This window comes from Aulonocara stuartgranti (genome assembly GCF_965226115.1).
Source record: "Aulonocara stuartgranti genome assembly, chromosome: 18".
In the NCBI taxonomy this organism is placed as follows: domain Eukaryota; kingdom Metazoa; phylum Chordata; class Actinopteri; order Cichliformes; family Cichlidae; genus Aulonocara; species Aulonocara stuartgranti.
In genome coordinates, this window is record NC_138954.1 from 10,671,490 (window position 1) to 10,697,247 (window position 25,758).

The 25,758-nt window shown below is 38.9% G+C and overlaps 1 protein-coding gene across 4 annotated transcripts in view; it reads left to right on the forward strand.

Moving 5' to 3' along the window:
• Window positions 1–2,165: 2,165 nt before the first annotated feature.
• The window catches only part of gnal2 (guanine nucleotide binding protein (G protein), alpha activating activity polypeptide, olfactory type 2), a 54,320-nt gene continuing 30,727 nt past the window's right edge, over window positions 2,166–25,758 (forward strand). Inside the window, exons 1-4 of one of the 4 annotated variants that reach the window (XM_082514322.1) lie at window positions 2,166–3,117; window positions 15,382–15,454; window positions 16,443–16,497; window positions 16,663–16,782. In XM_082514322.1, the coding sequence (XP_082370448.1) occupies window positions 2,631–3,117; window positions 15,382–15,454; window positions 16,443–16,497; window positions 16,663–16,782 (735 nt within the window). In that variant the 5' untranslated portion in view covers window positions 2,166–2,630. The other 3 variants (XM_082514324.1, XM_082514325.1, XM_082514323.1) reach the window with 3 other exon arrangements.

Sequence of the window (25,758 nt, forward strand, 5' to 3'; positions counted from 1 at the left end):
ATATACAGAAGGCTAATTGGCAAAGTAGAAACAGGAGGGGAAAGAGGTGAACATAATCAAGACAAACACAGGACACTAACTGTCAAACGAAAACAATAAATAACAAGAAAATTAAACACAGTGACAAGAAAAGTCACAATGAACAAGATACAAAAGCACATGAGGGAAACTCAGAAAAAAAAAAGAAAACTGGTACACGAAATAATGAAACCAAGGTAAGGACTCAAAATAAAACCACACAACAACACAACCCCCCAAAAACATCAAGAATAGACTCTTCAGATGCCCAAACTCAGATATGTTAACTCTGGGCAAACTCAAAAATGTGATGCGTCCCACGCACCATGTCACTTTGCTGACCCTTCCATCCCTCCCACACAATAAATGCACTTGAGACTATCCCAGAACCTATACAATGTAAAAGGACATTGTTAAGTCAAAACAACAGCATGGAACCTACAAGGTTCATAATGTAAAAACATACTGGTGCTTGTCTTTTGGGGTTCAATTGTGGCTCAGAGTAGAGGGTTTCAAACTATGCTACAGATCTTCTTTACTAATGCACATCATGCTGTTGCAGAAACAGCCTCCCAGAGGAAGAAGCACTTCTATCACTGGCTTACTGTTTCACAAGTGCTCCATCTAGTGGTCCAATTTGCTCTCTGCACCTGTTTGTGTAGTCAGAATGTTTTCTGATCCGATTATTCAAGTCACAAAGCTCCCCAGTTATCAGACACTTAATTCAAGTGCCCCACACTGACTCTAGTGCTGTTCATGAAGCCTTCATACGATGAAGGTAAAAGTTAGACAGCCTCGAAGTGCCAATGGTGCTAAATATTTGGCACTTTTTAAATCATCACATTTCAAAAGTGCAACAAGGTCAATTTTACAGCCATTCTCAGTGCCAGAATCAAATTGATATGTCATAGTTTTAATAGTAAAACCGTACTGATTTAATGTCTATGTCAGAGTAACAGGAAGAAGCATTTGTAGCCTGGATGTTTTTAAGTTAAGGTTCTCGTAATTTAAAAACTTAAAAACGTGGATTTCTGAGTACAATTTAAAGGATTGCATCACTGTGTGGGACAGAAGGCTGTTCAAAACAAGTTATAAAGGTCTGATTAAATATATAAATACATTTTGATACAAGACTCATCTTCTTGCTGTGGTTTCTCCTGTGAGTCCTATTTTAACTGAAAAATGTTGGAAAATTCAGAAAATCATCATAGCATGAAGGTCATATTTTGCATGGCTTAAATATGTTATAGTTTTTATATTATATGGAACTCCCCCAAATTATGTTGTTTAGACTCACAATACAAAAAACTGTTTATGAGAAAATAAAGGAAGCATTAAAAAACATTATTCATGTTGTGATAATGTGATGAACCATGAGAAAGAGGAACCAGTGCAGGAGCAAACAGGTCATACACTGTCATGCACGTATAATAAAAATCCAGGACATTTTGCCAAAAGGTAAAATTCACAAACACATTAAATCTGTTTGTGAATTTTGTTATGCACAAGGTTATCAATCATAAACACAAGGAAAAACAGGAAAAACGCTAAACGCAGGAGAAAAATGGCTAGCATTCAAAACTGTTTGTACTGTTCAAACAACATTATTTGATCTGGGAATACTCAAAAAACTGAAAAATTTAAAGTACTTATATTTTTTATCGGTGGATTTAATTCTTAATGCACTGGCATCCACATATACATTTAATGTTGCTGCTGGTAAGAGTGGAGTTCATTTTCAGAACTTTATACACGGTTTATAAATAACAGTCTCATTTTTACCTGGTATAATGGGCCTTAATTTATTATACATATATAATTGATACAAATTGTGTATGTAGTTATATTTTCTACAGGTAAACAGTTTTTTAGCACCAGCTGAGGTGACAGAGAGGGGACTGTGCCACCACATCCTCTCCCTTGTTGACACGCCCCTGCTTAAGACACTAGCTCCCACTGTTAAAACATACAGTAGTGCCTAATATATATTTTTTAAATCATAGAAACAATGTTAAGAGTTAAAGTGCCATTTTGGTAATATCTTTCTAATATCCTTGTGTGCGCCACAGATCGTGTCAGAGGAATGTTTGCAGGGCCAAATAAAGAAACGCTTTGGTGCCGTGTCTTAAAATAGAGATTACGGTCTAGAGAGCAGGAGCCACCAACTGATTTAGAGATACAAGCATGAAATGTGAGGAATGAAAACCATGACCAGCATTCTCGAAATGGCCATACTGTAGTAATGTGACGTGCCGTGCATTGCACCTAACAACTGTGCAGTGAGATTGTTGCCTGTCTGTGAGGCGCATAGACGCGTTTTTTTCCAAGGTTGTGCTTTTGGTTACTTACGGTAAGGTGGACCCGCAGTGTCCACTAAAGGATCAGGTGATCCACTAACTACGAAGCGAAGGCTGACTGGGGAAAATGCAAAATGACATATAGCAAATGTCGGAGCATAATTCATTCACGTTTTCGGCTCAAATTCGGACCTGAATCGCATCGCTGGAGCTCCAATGTGACGATGGCTCGTTAGGGCTCGTGGCACAACGGCGATTTTTTTTGATATTTTAATTTATGAAAAATCACATTCACAGACACATATTGGTTTCAACATGGGGCTGTGCTACAGTCTGCGTCCCCGGCTCTTCGGGGACCTGAGCGGCTCTATCTCCAACGCTACCTCGGACTCGGACCAACCTCCGGATGCCGCCGTGCCGACACGCGCCGGGGGAGCTCGCCAGGAGGACACCGGGGGATGCGGGGAGACTTCGTCGCTACGCGGCGGCCTGGTGCGCCCCGGGGACCCTGCCAGGCTCCCGGCCGGGGAGCACCGCCGTGGAGACACCGGTACCGACGGTGTGCTCATACAGAACGGAGGCGGCGGAGGTGGAGGCAGCGGTAAAGGGACGGGGAAGGACCGCGGCCGCCGCTTACAGCTGCTGCAAAAAACAAGCACCCAAAAGCAGAAAAACTGTGACAAACTGCTGGTGGAGGAGAAGGAGGCCGAGAAGGAGGCGAAGAAAGTCAGTAAGAATATAGACAGGGTGCTCAAGGAGCTCAAACGGGAGTACAAACAGACGCATCGGCTGCTGCTGCTCGGTAGGTTGTGTACCTCTGTTTTATTATTAGAAACCAAAAAACGCACTGGCCTTTCCAGAAATTATGTCACTGCTCTAGCGAGGCCTGTTGCCACATCTGTTGGCTTGACTGTGAAGACTAAACTCCCTGCGGCTGTCAATGACAAGTGATGAAGATGGACGTTTAGACTACCGGATCCTTGCTGTCACAGTTACATTCAGGGTTATGGGGATTTTTGAATAGCCAATTAAGCGAAATGTCGACTGTTAATCAGGGACAAACATAAACATTACATGGGCACACAGACACTTCTTAGCTGGAGGCTATACTGGGCCGTATTTGCCTTGTGTAGTAGCCTCTATCATAGTATGAGTGTGGCATATGTCCAAGGCGACAGAAAACAAATATTTCTTTTATTAGCTGGCACATTTGGACTCTGGAGTGTCCTATAAGTGCAGCTGACTTTCTCTGTAAAGATAATCTAAAGATGCTTTAGCTTTGGCTGTTTGGTTATTCCCACTCAGCACTTATGTGGAGGAGCTGGGGCACTTTTTAAAGTCATACCCACCAACAAATATACTGTAATACAGGCTGCTTTAGTAATGCTCTAGTGTCTATTAAATTAGATGTTATACCTAAAACAAGTGGTTTTCACACATTTTTGTACCCAAGGCACCCCAAGATTTCAAGGCGTACGTCAGTTTGTATTTGCAGAAAAAAGCCCACATGTTGAAATGTTGTTAATTCTTCTTTAAATTCTGAAGACGCTTTGGATCACAGATGTGCAGCATCTGCACTTAAATGACACCTACAGTTTAGATCGTTGTAGTTTGGCCCACAAAGGGAAGCAATTCATCAATCGGACTGCTTGTTCACTAATACACTGCATTTACATCTCATTTATTGCTTTTTGTGCTACGGGAATAATATTGTAAGTTTGGGACAAAATCACAAGGCACACAATGTGACAACCACTCCTGTAATTATATAACCGGAGACAACAGGTACATCTAGTTACAGTAGTCTTTTTTCCCCTCCCTCCAGTAAATGAATCCATAAAGTGTGTAAGGTGACCTTAGTGTACAAATATGTACTGCATAGAGATCATTTAGCTTCTTGCTGCTGTGCCTTGTTCAAGTACAGTTTAGTGTACACACAGAATATAGCTCGCTGGTTTGCTCAATAAATGTTGGGACTCATGTGGTGCAGTATAGTAAAGCGTTCCACTCTGCAATATAGTGACTAGAATTGGCTTCTTGTGATAGACTATAATATGCAAATATGGTTCATAACAATTAGAGTCTGTCTGATATGGGAGCCACAGCAGGCAGAGATTTATATTATATATTTTAAAGATATATCGACCATTTTAAAGTTATCCCAAACTTATTTTTCTACCTCTATATTCTGTTTTTTAAATGTTAATTGGACGACACAGCATATCTGTGATTAAGTGACCAATATATCAGTTCGGTTCTTATAAAAAGACTACTTAGCTTTTGGTTATAGGACCATGTTTGCTCTAGCAATCATGTATGAGAGAGTATTTTATAATATTATTTGTTAAAAATGGACTTTTGGCTAAACTGTTACATGTTTACAGTAAGGGGGTTTCAATAACTATGTTATTTTGCTTTAATAAACAGCGGAGGAGTGTATAGGAGCCTGTGGTGTAGAGTGAGCTCACTTTAGGGATTTCCAATAAAATAGCTCGATTAACACTGACAAATGGTGTAATTGTGAAAGATGAATCGAGATAAGGTGATTTGCATCAGGCACTGCATGCTAAATTTGGCTCCTGTGATTCTTTAAAGTTTTATTTTTAAGTGCGTTATCTGCCCAGAGACACCAAAAATAGTCTGTCTTTGAAAAAAAAAAGTTAACCAATTGAATAAATGGTTCAAATAATATTTTAAAGCATATTATGGTGACTTGTAGTATTAGATCATATTTACTCTGGAGTTCTCTATATGTGTATAATATAATAAAAAATGACCTTTTTGCTAACTGTTGCACATTTAGAGTCTGCATTTTAAATAACCAAACAAATATGATAAAATGATCCACTCAGAGTACAAACTTACAGACTGATCCCAGTTCTGACCTTCGGTTTGATGGTTACACCTTCATTTATGAAGAATTTACAAGTTCACATAGATTTGTCAGCCTTTGTAAGTGATCAGTTTAATAAATAATTGGGGGTTATGGCCCTTTGTATACAGTAAATTATTATAGTGTGGAAAAAAAACCCCATAACCAGCAAATTCATATTTAAATAAGTATGTGGGACACGTATTGATTTTAAACGTGTTTATATAAACCACAGGACTTGTATACTTAACCAGACCATCACTGGGTCCCATAGATGGATTGTTTATATGATTTCCAGTCTTATGCTCAGAATGATGGCGATTTTGGGCTGGACCTCTTCACCAGCGGAAATGGCTTAGAGCTCATTTCGACCACCTCGCAGAGCATTCAGCGCAGAAACGAAAATGTAACACCCATCTTTGAATTCAGCCCTCCAGCTGCTTTTGAGATTACACTTTAATTAATACTGTCATATTTTATATAGATGTATCTTGTAATTTGTGTTATTTCACCCCTCTACTGTAAAAGAAAACTTGCACAGCACTTGATTTTTTTTTTTCAAGAGAGAAAATCTTGACCAGGAGCAGAAGCTTAAAGGTGGCCAGGGCTAACCTGATTATAAAAGACTTAGATGTCGACACATTTACAATAAAAACAGAACTGATGCTCTTTTGTTTTTCGCAGTTTCATGCCAGGCTTGATGCTGTATCGCATGCATTTCCTCTACTTCGAAAAGTGCACTGCTTCTTTCCTCGATTATTATAAATGGCTGCCAGTTTAATTTCCTGAGTAAACAGCTCCCACTAATTACACACAGGAAGAAATGGCTCATCCTAATGAAGCCGCACAGGCCACTGTCATACATTCTTCCATGGAAGCTTACAGCATGTTTGACCTGTGTTACTTCAGCGTGATCTGCCTCCATAGGATCACAGTTATTTTTGGGAGCTGGCTGACTCTCCTGGTACACCCAGCAGCCCTTGCGGGCCACCTCTGGCTTCTCCCGAGAGGCCTCTGGGGCTTTATATCCTGCCAGTCTCCAGCAGGACTCCTGTTGCAGTGGACTGAGGTGGTTTGTGTTCCTCTGAAAGTGGACACCTTTCAAATAGTGTTACATTTCAACGCAACGTATGGTGCCTAATCTGGGTCACTTTATCTGTTTGTATTTGCTGCAGTAATTTAGTGAAATAACAATGATTAAGAGGAACGAATGCGGACCATAAATGGGCTGCCGTGCTAGGCTTTGAGCACGCTTTGGTAATATTTATACAATCAGGTAAATGTTCGGATGCTGTGTTAGGCTTTTTCTTCATATGGTAACAGCTGATGAGTAATATTTTAATTCAGCACTAACTTGGAAAATATGATGTTAACCTGCTGAAGTGAAGCTGAAACAGTTTCTTTTCCTAAAAGTAAATAATTTTTCTTCATTTTCCAAGATTTTATGTTCGAATACAGAAATAAAGATAATTTCTTGTGGAGCTGAGACATTTCATCATTTAAAAAAAAAGTATTTTAGCAAAACTTCACACGTTCAAGCTTTTTTTAAATACAGATATTTGTGAGATTCATTCATTGGTCTTCTGTGATAGCAGGTTGACTTTCTTTATGTTCTTTAGATCGTTGACAAGTGGAAAAATGTGACTCATAATGACGGATAATGGAAATAGAAGTGATTCATATTTGTTTATGTATATAGTAGGGATGTTGCATGCACTATATTTAAATAAAATATATATGTAGTCATAATTGTAGGACTTCTAGCCACAAATAATTTGCAAATTAGGTGTAAAATAAACATAAAGAAATAATAAAATGGAACAGATTTAAAAAAAAAAAAACAGTCCCTGAGAAGAGTGATCACAGATTTGCCTTAGTTTTTCCTCGGTGTTAAAAGTTGTAAAATCAGTCATGTCTTTATTTCTTATGGCAGGGTTTTCCAGCTCTCTGGACCTTTTAACCTCGAAAGGGGACTGATCAAATTTTCTTTTATTTAACCAGGAAGTCCCATCGAGAGCAAACCTTTTACAGGAAAGGCCACCATCAAGGAAGCATACAAAGTCAGATCGTTAAAAACTGCGTAATAGTGCAAAATGTACAAATACCCTCAACATAAAAGACAAAACAACCACTTTCTTTATAGTGCCTTTGGATGCAACAAAAAGTATATATGAGTGTTTAAGTGTAGATCTTTCTGCAAAGCATCAATAGTGGAATTTTAAAATCAATTTTATGGAGCAGATCTGTGACTAGTTTGTTCAGACATTTAAAAATTGCAATTTGACAAAATAAGTCAGCCTGTGAAGGTAAATCACTTCTGATCCAATATTTTTGACCTCCTGAGACCCGAGTTCCTGTTTGGGATCTATTTGGGATTAGTTGGATACCTGATAAGAATAAAAACTAAGCTTTCATCCTTGAACAGGAAGTTGTAACTTTGTTACATAACTGTTACATACTAAAAAAGTTTTTCCTCATATGGGAAGTTTTCTTTAAATAGCATAGCAAAGTTTAAGGCACTGCCGGTTTTCAGGAGGTTAAAGCTTGCTTGTGTAGTTTACTGACGACGTTACACAGAAATATAAATGAAATATTTAATGATAGCTTCTCTAATGAAGATGCATCCCTTTATTAAATGTTATGAGATTGCCACATGCTCTGCAACTTTAACATATCCGATGTGTTTGAATTGCAAAGCAAGATGGCTCATTTTAGTCAAAAATAGGCCTTTTCATTTATCTGTTTAGACACAGAAAGTCACGGATCTGTGTGTAATTATTATTATCTGGACTTCTCACAGCACAGTAATGTTATATTTTCTTCAAACCTACAGTAAAAACATTCTTTATTAGGCGTGTTCAAATAAAAGACACTTCAGAAAATGTGAAGTAGTGCATTTTTTACTTGCAGTGCAGGAATACAGGGATGGGAACTGGAAGGAAAGTTCCTATGATTTCTTGGAGAGGAAGTTACTTTATTGTTTGGCCTCTTGGCTCAGATTCTCCACAGTCCTCTGATAATATCTGTTACAGCTTTCTTAGATGTCCTTAACTGGCTGTTTCATATCTCAGCCTTATCGCCTTCATAAGCCTGAACAACAGGCTGCTAACAATGTGGTACTTCTGACCGAAACGATCACTGAAACGAGGTAGGCTGGCTAAATGCGGATTTCGTTGGAAGTCCCTACGAGATGTGCTTTTTAGTTTTGTTTTTGTTTGCCTTTTGAGTCCCTATCCTCCATGTGAAAACATGCACACTTTGGAAAAGCTTACTCATTCACACAGGCCCCACCCCCAGCCCTTTCGAATACAAGCAGAGGCAACTGAACTTTGCTTCTGTCTAAATGGGTTTTATCATTGACCACTCCTGAACTTTGCTACTCATTGCTTAGAGTTCCCAGTTAATGTAATGAGCAACAGCAGGTACTGGAGTATGAATTACAGTCGTGTTTATGATACTGATAGCAAGGTCGCAGTGTGAGTTGTCTTGATAGTTGTGATTGCTTCATCAGAGTGAACCACGCCACATTCGAAGGACATTGGACCGTGGTTGTTCTTCACGTTGTGCTTACAGTATAATTTATGCTTTATCAAGAGCCTCTGTCCCCACAGAGAGTGCTGTAAAGTTCTTTCCAGCCTCAGAAAAAATTTCAAGGAGGCTAATTTTAGCTGCATATCATTTGGACGCGTGCCTTGTTTGTACAATACATGCTTCAATTATAGCCGGGCCAGTAAATAAGTGTAGAAGATTTATGTGGAGAAAAGAACTCTTTCAAGTGTCAGTTATTATTAGGTCTGCCGTTACAGCCCACTGGCAGTTATAATCTTTTCCCAGCCAGAAAGCCTTATATTTGACTATATTAAATGTAAAGTGCAATAGTTTTGGTAAAGCCTGTGTTTTACTTGCACAGTGCAACTGTGCAGCATTTGCAGCTGTGTTTAAGGGGCTTTAAGCGGGTATGGGAAATAAACCCGAGTCACTCGAGGTGTGGATACATGTAAGAGTGAAAATGGAGGGGAGAACTATTAATGTCAGACAAAAAACAGATTTACTTGTAATACTGATCTGAGAGCTGCTTCCAAGGCTGCACATGTGAATACACTGACACAGACCTTAATTGGCAAGTATGTCTTCTACTATATAAAATCAACAGGCCAAATCTGAAAAATGTTCCCACCTCACCCTGTCAGAATTGGCTAATTTAATAACCTTACTCTATTTAATGAAAGCATGCAAACTTTGGTCCTCACGTTTTATATTTTAAAAGCCCTAAAACACTCAAAATAAGACTGTTAGAGAATCTTTTTGACACAGTATAAAAGATGGTATCAAAATGGGGCTTTTCATATTCTTTAACTTGTTTTAAAGAGCCATGATGATATAACCTTTTATTGTTTTATTGTGGGAATGATCAGAAAACAGATAGCACATCCAGGTAACATTTATTACTCACTACTCATTAAAGTAATGAGGTCTCAAAACTGCTGGAAAAATAATATATATAAAAAAAGGTCCTGAATTTCAACCCATCCTTTGTACTTTAGGGCTCAGAGTCAGGTGGGAGGCACTGATTGATTTTTCATAGTGACCTTTACAGATGTCACACTGATAGATTAAAACTCTTTCACACATTCAAAAGTTTAACTGCTAGACAGAAGGCCTCGTACCTCACTCAAAAGCCAGTTCTCAGTACCACCTTCAAAGCCCTCTGATCGCCTATTTTGATTGTTATCCTGAAGTTTTATGAAAATTAACTTTAACTTCAGTGGACCCAAAAATCATATGTATAGACTTGCCTGTCAAATCTGACAAAAATTGCTTACGTTTGCTGATTTTTTTTCTTTGCTCCAAAATAAGATATAAAGACGGTTTGTTGTTTTTGTTTTTTACCCCCCGGATGTAATTCTTCTACCATCACCCCTGTTTGTGTAGAGTTTTCCCTGCGATTTCAAGTCGGGATTCTTTAAGCCCCATCTCTCTTTATCTTTTTCTCATGTCTCCACAGGATACAAATCATGCATCTGCTAAAAGTTGCATGTTTTTGCACATGATATCAAAAGCTAGTTCTGCTGTTCATGCAGATACAGATTGAATTTAGGTGGAACATTGAGAAACCTTTCTCCTTCACTAGATGTGACTCGTGTCAAATCCTGGACAAAGATGGCAGAAAAAAAGGACTTCAAGTGAAGTACAGATAAATGAGAGCAATCTTTGTTTGGAGAGGGACTTAAAAGAAAAATGAGTATTGGCACACACTTTTAGTCTAGTTAAGAGGAAGCAGCGGCAAGCTAAATATAAATATCAGACGGTACTTCCTAAAAAGGACAATAATTTATGCAGCAAAACCTACTTCTGCATCATTCATGGGGAGCTCGACAGCCTGCGTGCAATTCTGCGCGTAGCCACTAGAGGGTGGTGTGGGCCAGCCACTTGTTTTGACCTTGCTTTCTCAGGCCGGCAGCCGGATTTTTCCCTCTTTTGGTGATGGAGTATTTATGGTGGTAGTGAGAGTTCAAGAGTGGTTTTGCATGCTGGGTAACTTTGTTCTACTAATTTCACTACAGGAAACTGGTATTTGCATTTCGGACAGAATAATCGCAGATTCCTTGGTATATGTTTCAAAAATAACCTCGTTGTTCAGTGACGCGTTTAGTGATGGTATTAATATGTACAGTACATTTTGCGGCTAGTTTTTAAAACCTGAATGCAGCAGACTGGTACTGATAGTTTGTGTTTTAACACAGGAAGGCGGGACTAGCGAGAGCTATGAGACGTTGTGATGACGTGAATAAAATGAGTTTGTTTCGTAAATACTGCTTTGACAAATAACGCAATGCTGTTCTAAATTTAAAACTAAATTTAAATGTAACCGTAAATGCCAACTTTAAAAAGAAAGAAAGAAAGAAAGAAAGAAAGAAAGAAAGAAAGAAAGAAAGAAAAGCCATCACAAGCAAACTTTATCAAATGCCTTTAATTGATCTTAATTGAGGGCCGTTCATGTGGTTGTAGCTCTACTGCAGGTCTAAGCTCTGGCAAAACTGTCAGATGGATGGTCTCTGGGATAAATCCTTCATTCTGTGGTGGTCCATGGTTTACGGTTGGTTTATTGGTTTAGCCTCTGGCAGGTAAACATTTATGAGTAAGGAAGACGTGGCACTAAGCACTTATTTAACATCCTAAACATCTCTTTAGTGAGCCCGCCACACGGCACGGCGGGCAGGCGTGTAAACTGTGTCGGTGGCAAACATGGCTTTAATGTGTGCTGAGCATTGAGTTTCACAAAGGATGAAACTCAGAAGAAAGGCATTTCTTTTATCTTTGCTTAACGTATAATTAAAATACTCCTGTGCTCCGTCATTTGGACTTTGCAGTTTGAGATCAGGTTGAGGATAACATTATGCTTATTTAATAGAACTAAACAACATTTTATCTCTTGTTAGTATCACTGCAATTTTACAGCAGAGCGATTGACTAGATGTAACTTATCACGTTGCTAGATCTTGTTTTATGGAGTGTCTCAAATTGCTCAGAAATTTCAGTATATACATGCTTGTGGCCACTTTATTAGGTACACCTTGCTAGTGTTGTGTTGGACTCCCTTTTGCATTCAGAGCTGCTTTCAGCACAGATTTTGGTCCATATTGACATCATAGCGTCGCACAGTTACTGCTGATTCATCAGTTGCACATGCATGACGCGAATCTCTCCTTTCACCAAATCCCAAAGATGATGTATTGGATTGAGATCTGGCGACTGTGGAGGCCATTTGAGTGCAGTGAACTCATGTTTCAGAAACCATTTTCAGATGATTTGAGCTTTGTAACAATGTTCAGGTAGGCTGTAGTGTTTTAAATGATGCTCAGCTGGTACGAAGAGGCCCAAAGTTTGCCTAGAAAATATCCCAAACACCATTAGGCCACTATCATTCTCTTAAAACCCTAGAGATGATGGTTTGGGGAATCTGTGCAGTTTCTAAAATACTCAGAGCAGCATGTCTGATACCAACAACCACACCACATTCAAAGTAACTTAAATCACCTTTCCTCTCTATTTTTAATCTCAGCTTGAACTACAGCTTTCTTGACCTACATGCATACATGGTGTCTTTGCTTGCTGTCATGTGATTGGCTGATTTAAATATGTGTGTTAATAAGCAACTGAAAAGACATACCTAACAACAGTTAAAGTTGTCCAGGAATCAAAACTAAAATGGGAAGAATCAGACAAAATTCTGGAAAAAATCAGGTTTTCTCAAATTTATCTCTTGAGGTTCTCGGATGCTTTACTTAAGTAAATGCTGCAATGCCACAGTTAAAACTACTTAAACATGCAACATTTTATTTTTCACCAGCAAAATGATTACATCAAAGCTAAAAATGCTCAATGTTTATCCCAAAATCCCTGTCAGGTTTCTCTTAAATGAGAAAGATAATGTGTTTATGTTCAATTTCCTGCCAGCACTACATCTCAGTCAAAAACTGAGACAGTTCCGTGTGGTATCACCATTTCCTAGGAACCAAGGAGTTCCCAGGAAAGTTTTCAAGGCTTGATAAGTGACTGTTCAACAATGGGGATTCATTTGTCTCATTTTCTTCTTCATAATATGCGAAGTGATTTCAGTGGGTGACAGATCTGGACTCGAGGCACATCGGTTTAGCACCTGGACTCTCTCACTGTTACAGTGCTGGAAATGTTGGCATTGTATTTCTGAAATAAGCAAAGGCCTTCCCTGAAAACGTCATCACTTCTCTTTAGCCTAGAATATGCAGCATCCATGAAAGTAATTTCAAATTTTCATTTGTCAGATCACAGAACAGTTTTCAACCTCGTCTCAGCCTGTCTTAATGAATCTTGAGCCAAGAGAAGGCTGTGGCATTTCTGACTCATTTTTCCATCATTCAAGTTGAGTTTTTCTTTAGTTTTATGTGGTAAAGCTTTTATCTCGTAGCACTGAACTCTGCTCAGTGACAGTTGTTTTCAGAGTTGTTGCTAAACAAATGCAATGATATAAACTACAAAATTATTTTGATTTTTATGCACTGATGCCTAAAGGTCTGCAGAGGTCATTAGTGTTGGTTTGTATATTTTACTGTAGAACATGCAATCCCAGTATTTCTTTCTACATATTTATACTGTGAAACATTATTTTTTAAAAAGTACTTTGAGTTTTGCTTGTGAGAGAGTCAAACATATGGGAGGCTCTTCCTATGATATTCCTTCAGATATATATATATATATATATATATATATATATATATATAAATAAATATTTTTTTTCTTCAATAAGTAAATTAACTAGCAGAACCTAAAAATAGAAATCTACTTATAAATGACTTATTATTGTTATTATTATTATAGATAGCGACATACAGCAATAGTTATATAGTTAAAATCATCTGTAGCTGCAAAATGAATGTGATGTGCACAATTATGCATTAAAGTGGGGCCCATACCTATTCAGAGAAACGGCTATGTTGGAAATTTAAAAACTGAAAACTACATTTTTTTTAAACAAAAAAAAAAAAAAAAAAAAAAACACACAGAAAATTTCTATATTTGAACTAGAGATCTTTCAGTATTTATTATTATTATTATTATTATTATTATTATTATTATTATTATTATTTCCCACAATCATTGACTTCTGTTCTAGTTTAAAAAAACAAACAAAAAACAAACAAACATGAAAAACAAAATTAAAGATGATCCATTAATCAATAATTAACTATTCTGGTTAATGAGCATTTTACTTTCTAAAATTTTAGTGTACTGGCATGCTAAAACTTCTCTATAAATACTGAATTAGGATTATAGTAATAGTATATTAGTAAACACTGTGCTTTGTGCCCCATTTCTCTACATATGTATTTTCTTTTATCAAACAGTCTAACTTCCGGTGGGGCCTGTCGTGTGACATCGGCCCTACAAATCGTAGAAACGCCCCTGCCCGCGACCGCTGTGATGTGTTGCCAGACCTGTAGTCTATTGTAAAAACCTCAGCCAGGTAAAAGCCCATTGCGCACGCAGACAGTCGCTGTAACTGGGTTGCCAGTTTAGGGTCAGGGCTGTCTCACTGACTGAAAGCCAACGAGAAGAGACCCAGCCCCTCTGCAAAAGCAGTCGAGAGAGAGAGTCGCGTCCGGGTTTCCACTTTCTTTCGATTACTTTGATAGCGGGACAGCAAACGGACTAAATCTGGAATGGCTCGTCGTATTTTGGCACACACGTTCTAAAATGCTCTATGAGTGCGGGTTGTTAATGTTACAGTTTAACGCAGGTTTGTTTTCCACCTCCACGGTGCACGGCTACTTCCTGGTGCTACAGAGAGAGGCAGTGCTGAGTTAAAGAGACAGAAATACTGATAGAAATTCAGATAGAAAAAAAAATACTGAGAGAAGAGAGGGGTTGGAAACGCGATAGGAACAGTTGACTGGATTCCCAGAAACTGAATCCCCCCTCTCTCTTCTTATTTATGTCTATTTTTTTTTAGATTTCTCCGTTGAAGCGAGTCGTTATTCTTCGTTTGGTTTGTAAACTAGCAAACGGTTTGGATGACGGTTGGCTGCGGCTAAAGCGGAATTGTAACGGGGAACATATTCCTCCCTCCGACGGAGAAGCCTCGCTGTGATTTTTTTTTAACCTTTTTTATTTCACACCAGACTCCTTCTTGTGTCATTTCAACCCGCAATATCATCCCAGGTTTCATTTTTAAAAAGAATATATATATATTTTTTAACGATTCCACAAGGAAGGGTTAGGGCGACGGAAGATGGGTTGTTTGGGCAACAGCAAGACTGAAGATCAACGCATCGACGAAAAGGCACAACGAGAGGCTAATAAAAAGATAGAAAAACAGTTGCAAAAGGAAAGACAAGCGTACAAAGCCACACACAGGCTCTTATTACTGGGTAAGGCTGCTTTCTGTGGTGATGGCTGTCTGAAATGTGAGCTAACCGTAATCCCTTTCGTTTACCGAACACGTAGCCCCATTTGACAGCGCTTGCAATAATATGTCATGGGGGTGGATATTGATGGAAGCGAAGCTCCGGAGCCTACAATTAACTGGCTTCATTTCCAGATTTTGTTGGGTTTTTTCTTCTTTCTTTCTTTTGCGGTGCTGTGGAAGGGGTTCACGCTAATCAGGATGTCCGTGTTTGTGGTCATTTTGTGATGTGTTTGTGTGTATTTTCGAAGGTGCGGGAGAGTCCGGAAAAAGCACCATTGTGAAGCAGATGAGGATTCTACACGTCAACGGCTTCAACGCAGAGTGAGTGCTGCTCAGTACGCCTGTTAAACGCCAACATGAAAAAAAAATCGCATTAATGATTATTTTTATGGCTCCCCTCTTAATGAATAACATTGTCGAGGCCAGAAGATAGCCTGTGAATGGATTTTCCCCAGGCACTGCAGCGCCTGTTGGGCCCAGTTTCCCATGCAAACCAGCTAATATCGTCCTCCCCCCTCCTTCTCTCCCTCTCTCTCTCTATACACACACACACACACACACCCTCTTCTTTTCGTGCACAGTTATCATACATATGTGAGGATGTCAGTGTTACACAGATGGCAAATAATTTGCCGTTTCCTGTTTTATGTGAGAGGGTGAAAGGTTGTGATCGACACAGGCCTATTATTGATGATTTGTTTTGCTGCAAGGCCTTGCATGGCATTGATCTTAACAGTGGGCTATTTTAAACAGGCCCACTTTATGTCAGAGTCATGTAACTATATGAAAACCCTGTTTTTGTGTGCTTTTAATTTATTTCCCTGACTGAGGGAGGCATGATCTTGCAGTTTCAAGATCTGGGGAAGAGGAGGGTGGGATTGTCATATACAGGGTCCCCCACCACCTAACATGTACAAATAATTGGTGCCCACCGAAGAGGATTTCAGGGGGGTTTAATTTACTTGAGCTTTAAATACATCTTTATTTCTCAAATGGCCGAAAATAATAGTGGTTTAGCAAGGTGGCAAACTCATTGCTTACATGCACATTTTAACTTGGGAGGAACCCTGCGTCTTAATAAAGGATTTTTTTTAGAAACTCTAAGTACAGCCCTGCTGCTCTGAAGTTTGACAAAATGTGGTAAATTGTGCAGGAAAAATATGCTATATGTAGGAAGAAATCATGCACATGTTTTTGCCAGTGCTGGGACGTATACTGAGACACAGCACATGGCCTGTATGTTTAATTTGTTACTCTGTGTTACTCGTCTAATGTGGTGGGATGTCTCTGTTCTGTCTTCCCCACACAGGGAAAAGAAACAGAAAATCCAAGATATTCGGAAAAACGTGAAGGATGCCATAGTGGTGAGTTTCATCTGCATCACCTCCCAAATGTGCTCAATGTCTCTGTTGATACACAGAATCCCTCTGCAATCCCATTTTACTGATTATTATACAGGCTTACAATCAGATTCCCCCCACCCCCTTGTGTTCATCCTGCTTAATGCTTGTTTTTTTTTTTTTCCTTAGACTATAGTGTCTGCAATGAGCACTTTAATACCCCCAGTCCCGCTAGCCAACCCAGAGGACCAATTCAGAATTGACTACATCAAAAGCATAGCACCCCTCTCTGACTTTGACTATTCACAGGTAAGACCTTTGGACGTGTGTGAGTATGTGTGAGAGCAGGTGCTGCTTTTGTCTTGTGTGGTTGATGGCATGTGAAGGTATACATTTGCTGTCTCTCCAACTGTGCATATCAAAGTTGTCACACCTAATCATGTATTTCTTCAGTGATTTCTTGTTCCTTATGACAATATGACCCCCCCCCCCCCCCCCCCCCCCACACACACACACACACACACACACACACACACACACACACCTTCATAACTACCCTATGGGTAAGGGCATAGTGTTTACTATGCAGGATATGAACTTAAGTATGGAAATGATAACTAGTCGGAGCACATCTTTTCAGTGTGCGATCAGCCATTCGATAACACGAGGTCATGTGTTGGAAATGTAGATAATGTTTTACATAATTCTCAAAGTGTTCCTTGTTTGACACTGGGTGTGCAGTGCCACAGAACAGGAATAACAAACTGATACAGAGCTACAGATACACAGAGGGACGTTTTGAATTTTATTATTGTTAATTCAGGTTAACAGGAGCGAGAAAGCACTGACATGCTATTTCAGGGGAATCGAGTGCAGTTTATGTTTCAGCTGCTCAGCTTTGTGTTTTAACCAGTGGTGTGAAATTTCAGGAACCACAGTTCCAGAGGGTCTTTAGGAATTTTTAAAGATTTTTAAAAAGAAAAGTAAGGTCATGAAATGTCTTAAAGTTTTATATTTACTTGTCAGAGGTTTTCAGTTTACATATGTCCTAACTGTGGATGCCCTGATCCAACTTTCTATACTTCCACTTCCGATTTGATACCTTGGCTTTGAGTATCTGCCGATATAAGTCGGATATAAGCTGTGATCCTCACTTTAAGGAAGAATTTGGGAATCGTAAGGCAAAATCAGGCTACACAACATTTTCTAATTTAACCTTTATTTAAACAGGAAGTCCCTTAAAGATTAAAATCTATTTTTCCATGGAGGCCTGACCGAGAACGCATACCATTACAAGGTTTCTAATGTTTCTAAAATAAAATAGAACAGACGTGGGAAAATTTTAAAGCAAATTGGAAACGAATTACATAATAGAAAGCCAAGTTAGGGAACCTTTATTAGAGGTTTAAACTCTAAAAGTTTACTTACTCTGTGTGCTGCTCTTCCAAATTCTGAAAAAAAACCCTGGATACTCTGGGGTGGAAGGATGTAGAGGAGCTGCAGATGCATTCAGGAATTGAAATATACTGCATTGGTATGTATTAGTGAAATAATAAATAACATGACTGAGATAAACACAGTGAAACATTAATAAATGTGTAGCTGTTAGCCGTCCTTTGCTGTATCCTGATTTCAGCTCAAAGTTAGATTCAAGCAAAATCATGCTAGTTTCTCCCTTTCCTGTGTATTTGGGGAGCTTACAGGAAACTGCTTAAGTGAAATAATGCTATTCAAATTGAGCAAAGTTGACTTTAAGCTCTGTCAAAAGCTTCCCAAAAGGTTTTGAACTACACCAGTCCTTGGAACTGGCACGGCGTGTCACCTGATTCACATTTCTCTAATCAGAATTTTTTTTTCTTTTCTTTTCTTTTCTTTTCTTTAAATTATCTTGCATTGACAAACAATGAGAGGAGGAGAAGAAGAAGCTAGACAGACGAGGAAATGTAGAAATAGTAAAAGAATATGGCTCCAATTTTTGAGTTTTGAAATGGTTTCAAGATGTGCTCAGAAACTTTAACTTTAGACGACGGGATTTAAGACAATCAAGTTCCAGATAATGACTAGAAGAGTATCAACCCTCAGCTGATATTTGGAAAACTTTGTTGCCAGTAGAGTCTTTTATCTTTGCAGTTCCTTCTGGTCCAAAGACTAGTGACACTGGGCATGATGAACCACCCACAGTGTTATTGTTAAGAATAAGTTAAGGCAACTCTTCACGCGATAGACGGTCAGTTGTTATACAAAGAGATAAAACTACATCACACCGCTAGAGTTGGTATTGTTCTCCTGTGGAACTGGTATCCATTTGTCCTTATTAAGAAGTCTTAAAATTGATTCCTATTTCTGTATGCATTCCTGTATCTTTAGACCCAAGTGGCGCTGTTAATTTTAGGAGTAAACAAATTGCTCACTTCGAGCTTCTCCCCTGTAAACTTTTACTGCTGTTCTCGATCCTTGTACAGTTTCAGCTTCTAAAAATGTTGCCAGTTATATGGAGAAATAAGACAAGATGGACATAAGTTTATTTGTGGGTTTGATCTCTCTTGGCTGTGTGTTTTTACAATGAATTTCTGATAAGGTTTCATTGCTAATGTTGAAGCTATCTGGAATAAGATGCTCTTTTTTTGGATCTTGCAACTGTGCTAAGCTCAGACATTACAAGAATAACCATTAAAGGCATTTGGGGCCCACAGTGAGAGTGCCTGCAGTAGTCTTGGTGTTGTGTTGTGTGAGGGCCGGGGCCGTGGGGAGAGTCGGCGTTGAGTTCCCAGGCCCGGCCAGGCCAAAGGGAACAACATGGCTCTGTTTGGAGTGTCTGTGCTTGTCATCGGTCTCAGGCTTCACTTGTGCCGTCAGTGTCACCACTACATTGTCACTTAGTGCCACTAGGCGTGATATCTAATACAGCAGTGCAGGAACACGGCCAATCGGCAACCTGTGGCTTTCATCTGTTGGCGCCGGTTTGAAACGTGGAAGCATATTTTTGGACAGATGATGTCATGTTTTGTGTTGTGGAGAAGTGGTACACAATAACCTTTGACTTCTTACATTTCTCTTAATTAATAAGTAAAGCTGTGATGGCTAAAAAAAAATAACATGCACCAAATGATGTCCCCTTCCCTGTAAACTACTTTAATTCCCATTAACCTGAAAATGTGCTTATTTCAAACTTAGTTTTCTCCAGATCGTTTAATCTTTTCCAACTTCCTCTCTGTTATTTGGGAATCTCAGACCTGCTGACATGCTGGTAAAAAGCGACCCGTTTCCAATTTGTGTTGTGCACTGTAAACCAAAATGCCACCAAAATTCCATTTGTCTTTTAATCATTGACACTTGACACCATGGGCTGGGTCCCTATGACTTTTTTGTTGTTGTTTTGGTTTGTTTATCAAGTAATACAGTTAAATTAACTGGGTTTTATGTATTGATATCATTGTCAGGGCGTAGACGGAAGATTTTCGCAGTTGCGACTGTATTAGGCGACAAGCCTCAGAGCTGTGGTCGCATTGTGTCACGATCTGTTGAACGTATTGCTGGTGGAAATTTTGACGTTGCTTCTGTTAACCAATGGATATCATCCTGTATGGTTTTTGCATGTTGATGTAAAACTGAGAGACATTTTTATTTATGCCATATTTCAGTGGACATGCTCAGCTCTCGTGCCCTTTACTCTTAATAATCAAAGCAGGAGGGAAAACTTTTTCCCACTGTAGCCCTGGATAACAGTAGACCCATGGAAAGGAAAGCACGGATACAAACGGTCATCTATGCAAATGGAAACAAATGTCACTGCGGTGGCAACGTTAGCCATTTGACAGTGTCTGTCAGCTGAAGTGAAGCAAATTCAAATGAGCCCCGGTCTCTATTTAGCACTGTGTAGTTTTATTTCTGTTAGACATATTTGAAATATATTAATGTTACTTATTTACACCCTGATGGATCAAGCCTCCAAAATGCTACTTTATATCTTGCAGTCTGTTCTTAAAGGTGAACCTTATTGTTCTTTAAGCTGGAGCAGAGTTACTGTACGGATGCACGGTTCATATCTTTTGCCTCGGTTCAACTTGTGGAACACTGTCAGTGAGTGTGTAACATGATTTAATATCATCTTATATCGGTTTACAGGCCAAACCTGTGATTATTCCTCCTGTAAGTAATTGGAACTGCTTTGTGCTTAACTTTTTCCCCATTACAGACATCAAGGGCAGTTTCCGTTGTAGTTATCTTTATAGTGGAACATGGGAAGTCCTTGAAGTTTTTCCAGTTCATCACTTGAGGATCCTTACAGAGAGGCAAAAGGTGGCCTGGAGGCCTTCTCTTATGTTTTTTTCATCTTATATAAATAACAATAAAAAACTTTATTTACATAGCTACTGTTTTAGGACGTCATGTTATTAAGTTCCTCACAGGACCAGCAAAACAAAGCAAACTCTGCTCAGTTGTAATAGTTACTAATTGGAAACCTATAATAACAGAATTTGCAAAATTTAGGGAATAAAACAAAGTGCAAAAGGGAAATTAAAAGTCAAGTTGAGAAGAGGTATCAGATAAAAGCATGGGTTAAGATATGACTTAAAGGAGGTGACTGACTCCAACAACCTGATTTCCTTGGGTAGGTTGTTACAGAACCTTTGGGCCGGGACTGCAAACGCTCTATATATCATTTAGTTTAGAGCCGGGCCCTGGAAAATGAAGAACAGTCTTGAACAGTTGTTCACTCTTTTTTTTTTTTTTTTTTTTTGGCTAAATTTGTCTGCACTCAACCCATCAAAGTCAGGCCTCTCTGAGCACAGTTATCTAACACTGATATACCAAGATTCAATAAATGTGGTGACAATGGCTGACTGAGGAGCCAACTGGTTGTCTGGCTGGCTATGTATGGAAGGATTTGAGGTTATTAGGCTTTTGACCTGTAATGGCTATCTATAAAGTAACCCAAATGAATTTAAGTGTTCGACGGAAGATGCAAGCCATTTGCTTTACAACTTTATTTTGATGAGTTAAGTGAAATGTAGGCCATTTTGTTCTTGGTCTTCCTGACCTGTATGACAGATTACATCACAAAAACTTTATTAACATTGAGAGGCTGAGAAATGATCAGTATCTTGAGGCTGGCGATAGAGTGGGGGGGTGGAAATGGCGTGGGAGGAAGAGCATAGGAAAGGGTTAAAAAACTTGTGTTTTAGCAGATTCCCTCCTGGTCTCTTTCTGTGTTATCAGTTCCTCTGTAGGGCACTGTAGCACACACTGCATTTATTCAAAGACCCAGTGTCACACGCCTCTGTGGAAAAGAGCCCTAAGGACCATATTTTATTTTCTTTTCTCCTTTCCTTCTTATTGCCCCTTCCACCCCTCATCCTCCCTCCATCAAGCTTCAGCACTCACCAGCCTTTTTGAGCCTTTCTTTAGGGTCTCAGACCCCTTAATGTTTCTTCTATGAGACCTGTACCAGCACTAGTGTTGTCTTACTGATACTGGTTCAGTTGGGGGTTGAATTTCGACTGAAACCGAGGTGAACGCAAACACAGACCAGAAAGCAAATATGGCTGCTTTTTTTTTTTTTTTGTTCAAGAGGTAAACTGTGTGCTGCAGGAAGCAGATCCACAGTTGTGCAATGTGTTATGTTGCATATTTTGATAGAACAGCTAACAGCTTGGCATGAAAAGTCTATCAAAGGCACAAGTGAGGAAAAACCTTAAATGTAAGGCCATATATAACAAAAGGACTGGATCAGTCTTTTTTTTTTCTTTTTTTTTTCCCCTCCCACTCCATGTTTAACTGAATCACCGGATCTGCCGAGAGGAGATCTCCCGGAGCATGTGATCATTTATCAGCCTCCCTTCTCCCTTTCTCTCTCCCCCTCTCTCTCTGGTTTGGGGCTACTTTAACCCTCTCTCCAGTCACAGCGAAGAGCCAGTGCTGAGCGCAGAGAGTCATGTGGTGCCTCCATGCTAGAGTAGGAGCCCATTTCAAAGACATGTGGACAAGCAGCGAATAGGAATATTAGCCGAATCACCTCTGTCTAGATTGAACAGAGACTCCTGGAAAGTGTCTTAAAGTCATTGATGAGTTTCTCTCATTAGCTGAAGTACTGAAACTACGCATTTACAGCATAGATGGATGGATTTCATTCACCAGAAGTGCAGGTTATATTTATGTACTTTAGAGGATCTACACTAAGTTTTTAGAAATTCCTGGATAAACATGGATCAAGGAATTGAATGGGAAAGCAAAATTGCGTACATGCAAGACGTATGTTCTCATGTTGCTTTTAGATTTAGATTGGCGGGAGGACATAGATAACGTCAGACAGACTTAATGAAATGGAGAGAGACATAACAGTTAAGTTCACTCTGACCCTCTCTTCTCTTTAAACGTCATCTTGTAGTTTTGTAATTTAAACATGAAAACTTAAGATACCACAGCAGTCCTTACAGAGTGACAGTAGGGGCTGAACTGTATAGTCTCTATTGTGACAGTGAGTGTAAACCCCCCCCGCCAATATAACATCTAATCTCTTAATTGACTAATACAGATGGTGTTTGTTAGCATTTTAGTTTACAACTTTGTCCTTTCTGTTGCAACAGGTTGTAAAATGGAACATAAAGCTAGGGATTTTCTTGGCTTACAACAGACTTTCGGGGGGGTGCATGTGCTCAAAGACTCTTACCTTACTTTTCATTTTTATAGCCATTTTTCAAACTAAATCATTTATATATATATATATATATATATATATACATACATATATACACACACACACACACACACACACACAGGGTGGAAAAGAGAAAACCAAACCTGGAAGCATGGATATGAATATATGGTGCATATCTTTGTATAGGTGTGATTCAGATCTAACAAACTAGGAGACCTGCTGTTTTCATCATGTCCAGTAGTTATGTAGGAAATGTTGTTGAGTGAGAAATTCTTTTCTGCTCCTGCATTTTGAGGTAACTGTCTCCAGCTATGGAAGAAAAGTATTTGGTCTGGGTGAAGTGTGTGTGTGTACTGTGTATATGTAACTTTCAGTTTAGTGATTTGTGTGATTTAGTATGTTTTTCTTGATAGATGTTTATACAAAGTGGTTATTTTAAAGGAAAAAAGTTTTTTGTTTTTTGTTTTCATGCCAAAAAGTGTCTGCAGTGTCCTGCTTTAAATTTCCAGGTGTAATGTCATGCGTCATGTCATTGAAGCCCTGACTTTGAATGCAAAGTGCAATAACATTGGAAGACACGATGATCAGTGAATACACTTAGCCAGCAGCATCCCCGCTCTCATTGCGCAGAATTAGCTTGATGGCTACGTGAAAGCTTCTCCAGGAAGTCGTATTGTTTTGTTGGTGGTGCCAAGTGGAATGAAATGAACTCTCACACCTCAAATATGCAGCTGGAGTCAGATGGTGTGGGTTTTTAACAGTTAATTAATACCAATGAAATGGTAATGAAATGATTTACAGTAAATGATTGCATCAATCCAATATTATTTCAATTTTAATTCTACCCTCCAATGTCATAAATTGTCACTTCATGCCCCTACAGTGACACAGCAGTGTTCGGACTAGATTGGACTTCCAATATCTGAATCATCATTCTTCTTTTTTTTTCTTCTTTTTATTAAATTGTTCTCTCAGGTCTTGTCCATTAGGGGAGAACTAAAACATATCAGAAGGTATTTAGATGACCTACTTACCTTACATTACCTTACAGCACCAAAGTGAAAAGGGTTAAAGATAGGGTTGGGCTTTTGCTACGTGTAGCAGTAGAAACCGATTCTAAGAAATCTGTTTTTGGCGCAAAGCTAAAGGTCGTGAATGTATTTGTTGTTAGTGGACACGGAGAGCTGTGGACACCCGCAACGTGTTGTTGTTGTTGTTCTTATGTGCTTTCATGTTTGCTGAGAGAATGTTGTTCTTGCAAACTGGAGGTTACGCAAAGGTATCCCAACAGGTATCCCAAAGCTAGGCTAAATACGTTTCAAGTCAGGAAATAACATGCTTGGGTTGTAGCATGACTAGAAAAAGTTGTATTTTCAGAAATAACATGAGAACGTTTGGAAAATGTCATAATACACAGGATAGAATTGCAACCTCTTTCTATTTTTTTTATATAAAGAAAGAGAAAAATGTATGTGTCAGGACATGATATACAAATAAAAAACTTATTTGGTCCTTTACAAGTTCTAAAATTATTTAAACAAAACCTCAGGTAAACAATGACACATAATATATTAAACTGTCTTATTATTTATTTAACTGAGCAAAAATGCAGAAACCATGAGTGAAAAACTAAGTCCGCCCCATGATTCAATTACTCGTTGAACCACCTTTATTAGCAATTAACTTTTTTCATAATTTTCCACGTGATGCTACTACTAGATGCTACTTTTGGATTTGAGTCAGGTTAAGTTTTAGACTTCAGGCCATTGCGACGCTTTGATTCTTGTTTTGTGGGCAATTTGGATCATTATCCTGTTGCATGGTGCAGTTTTAGCCCAGCTTTAGCTCCAGCTGTCAGATGGATCGTCACTGTTTCACTCAATCACTATAAGGTGACCAGGTCCTGCAGCTGAAAAAAACAGCCTCAAATCATCACTCCCCCGCCACTGTGGTTGACAACTGGTATGAGGTGTTAGTGTTGATATTCTGTTTGGTTTTCGCTGTGCACTACGGCCAAGGCTCTCCACTTCGGTCTCATCGGTTCTTTGGTTTGTTCAGATGCAAATTTACAAACCTAGGCCACGGTGCCATGTTCTTTTTAGAGAGAAGAGGCTTTCACCAGGTATCCTTTCCAAACAAGCTATACTTGTTCAGTCTTTTTCTAATTCTACTGTCATGAACTTTAACATTTAACATGCTGCTTTCTGGGACGTCCACTCCTGGGGAGATTGGCAACTTGTGCGTAATCTTTCTCCCTGGGAAGGATTATATTTTTGAAAATGGACTTGCAACCCTTCCTGGATTGCTGGGCAGCATCCTTAAATGCTTGAGACCACGAAAAAGCCAAAACGTTTGCTTGTGTTTGTTTGTTGCTCACAATTAATAGTCATAAGTTAATCAAGTGCATTTGATTAGCAGCACCTGGCTGCTACTCACTCTCTTAATTCCTATAGACACAGTGAGGGTGCACGTAGTTTTTTCAACACTGCTTTTTCATTTATGTCTTGGTTTTTATTAAATGAATAATATTTAATATGTCATGTTTTGTACCTATTTATAAGACTTGTTGAAGACCAGATGAACTAAAAGAGATTGTACTTTCTTTTTCATATGACTGTACATGTACT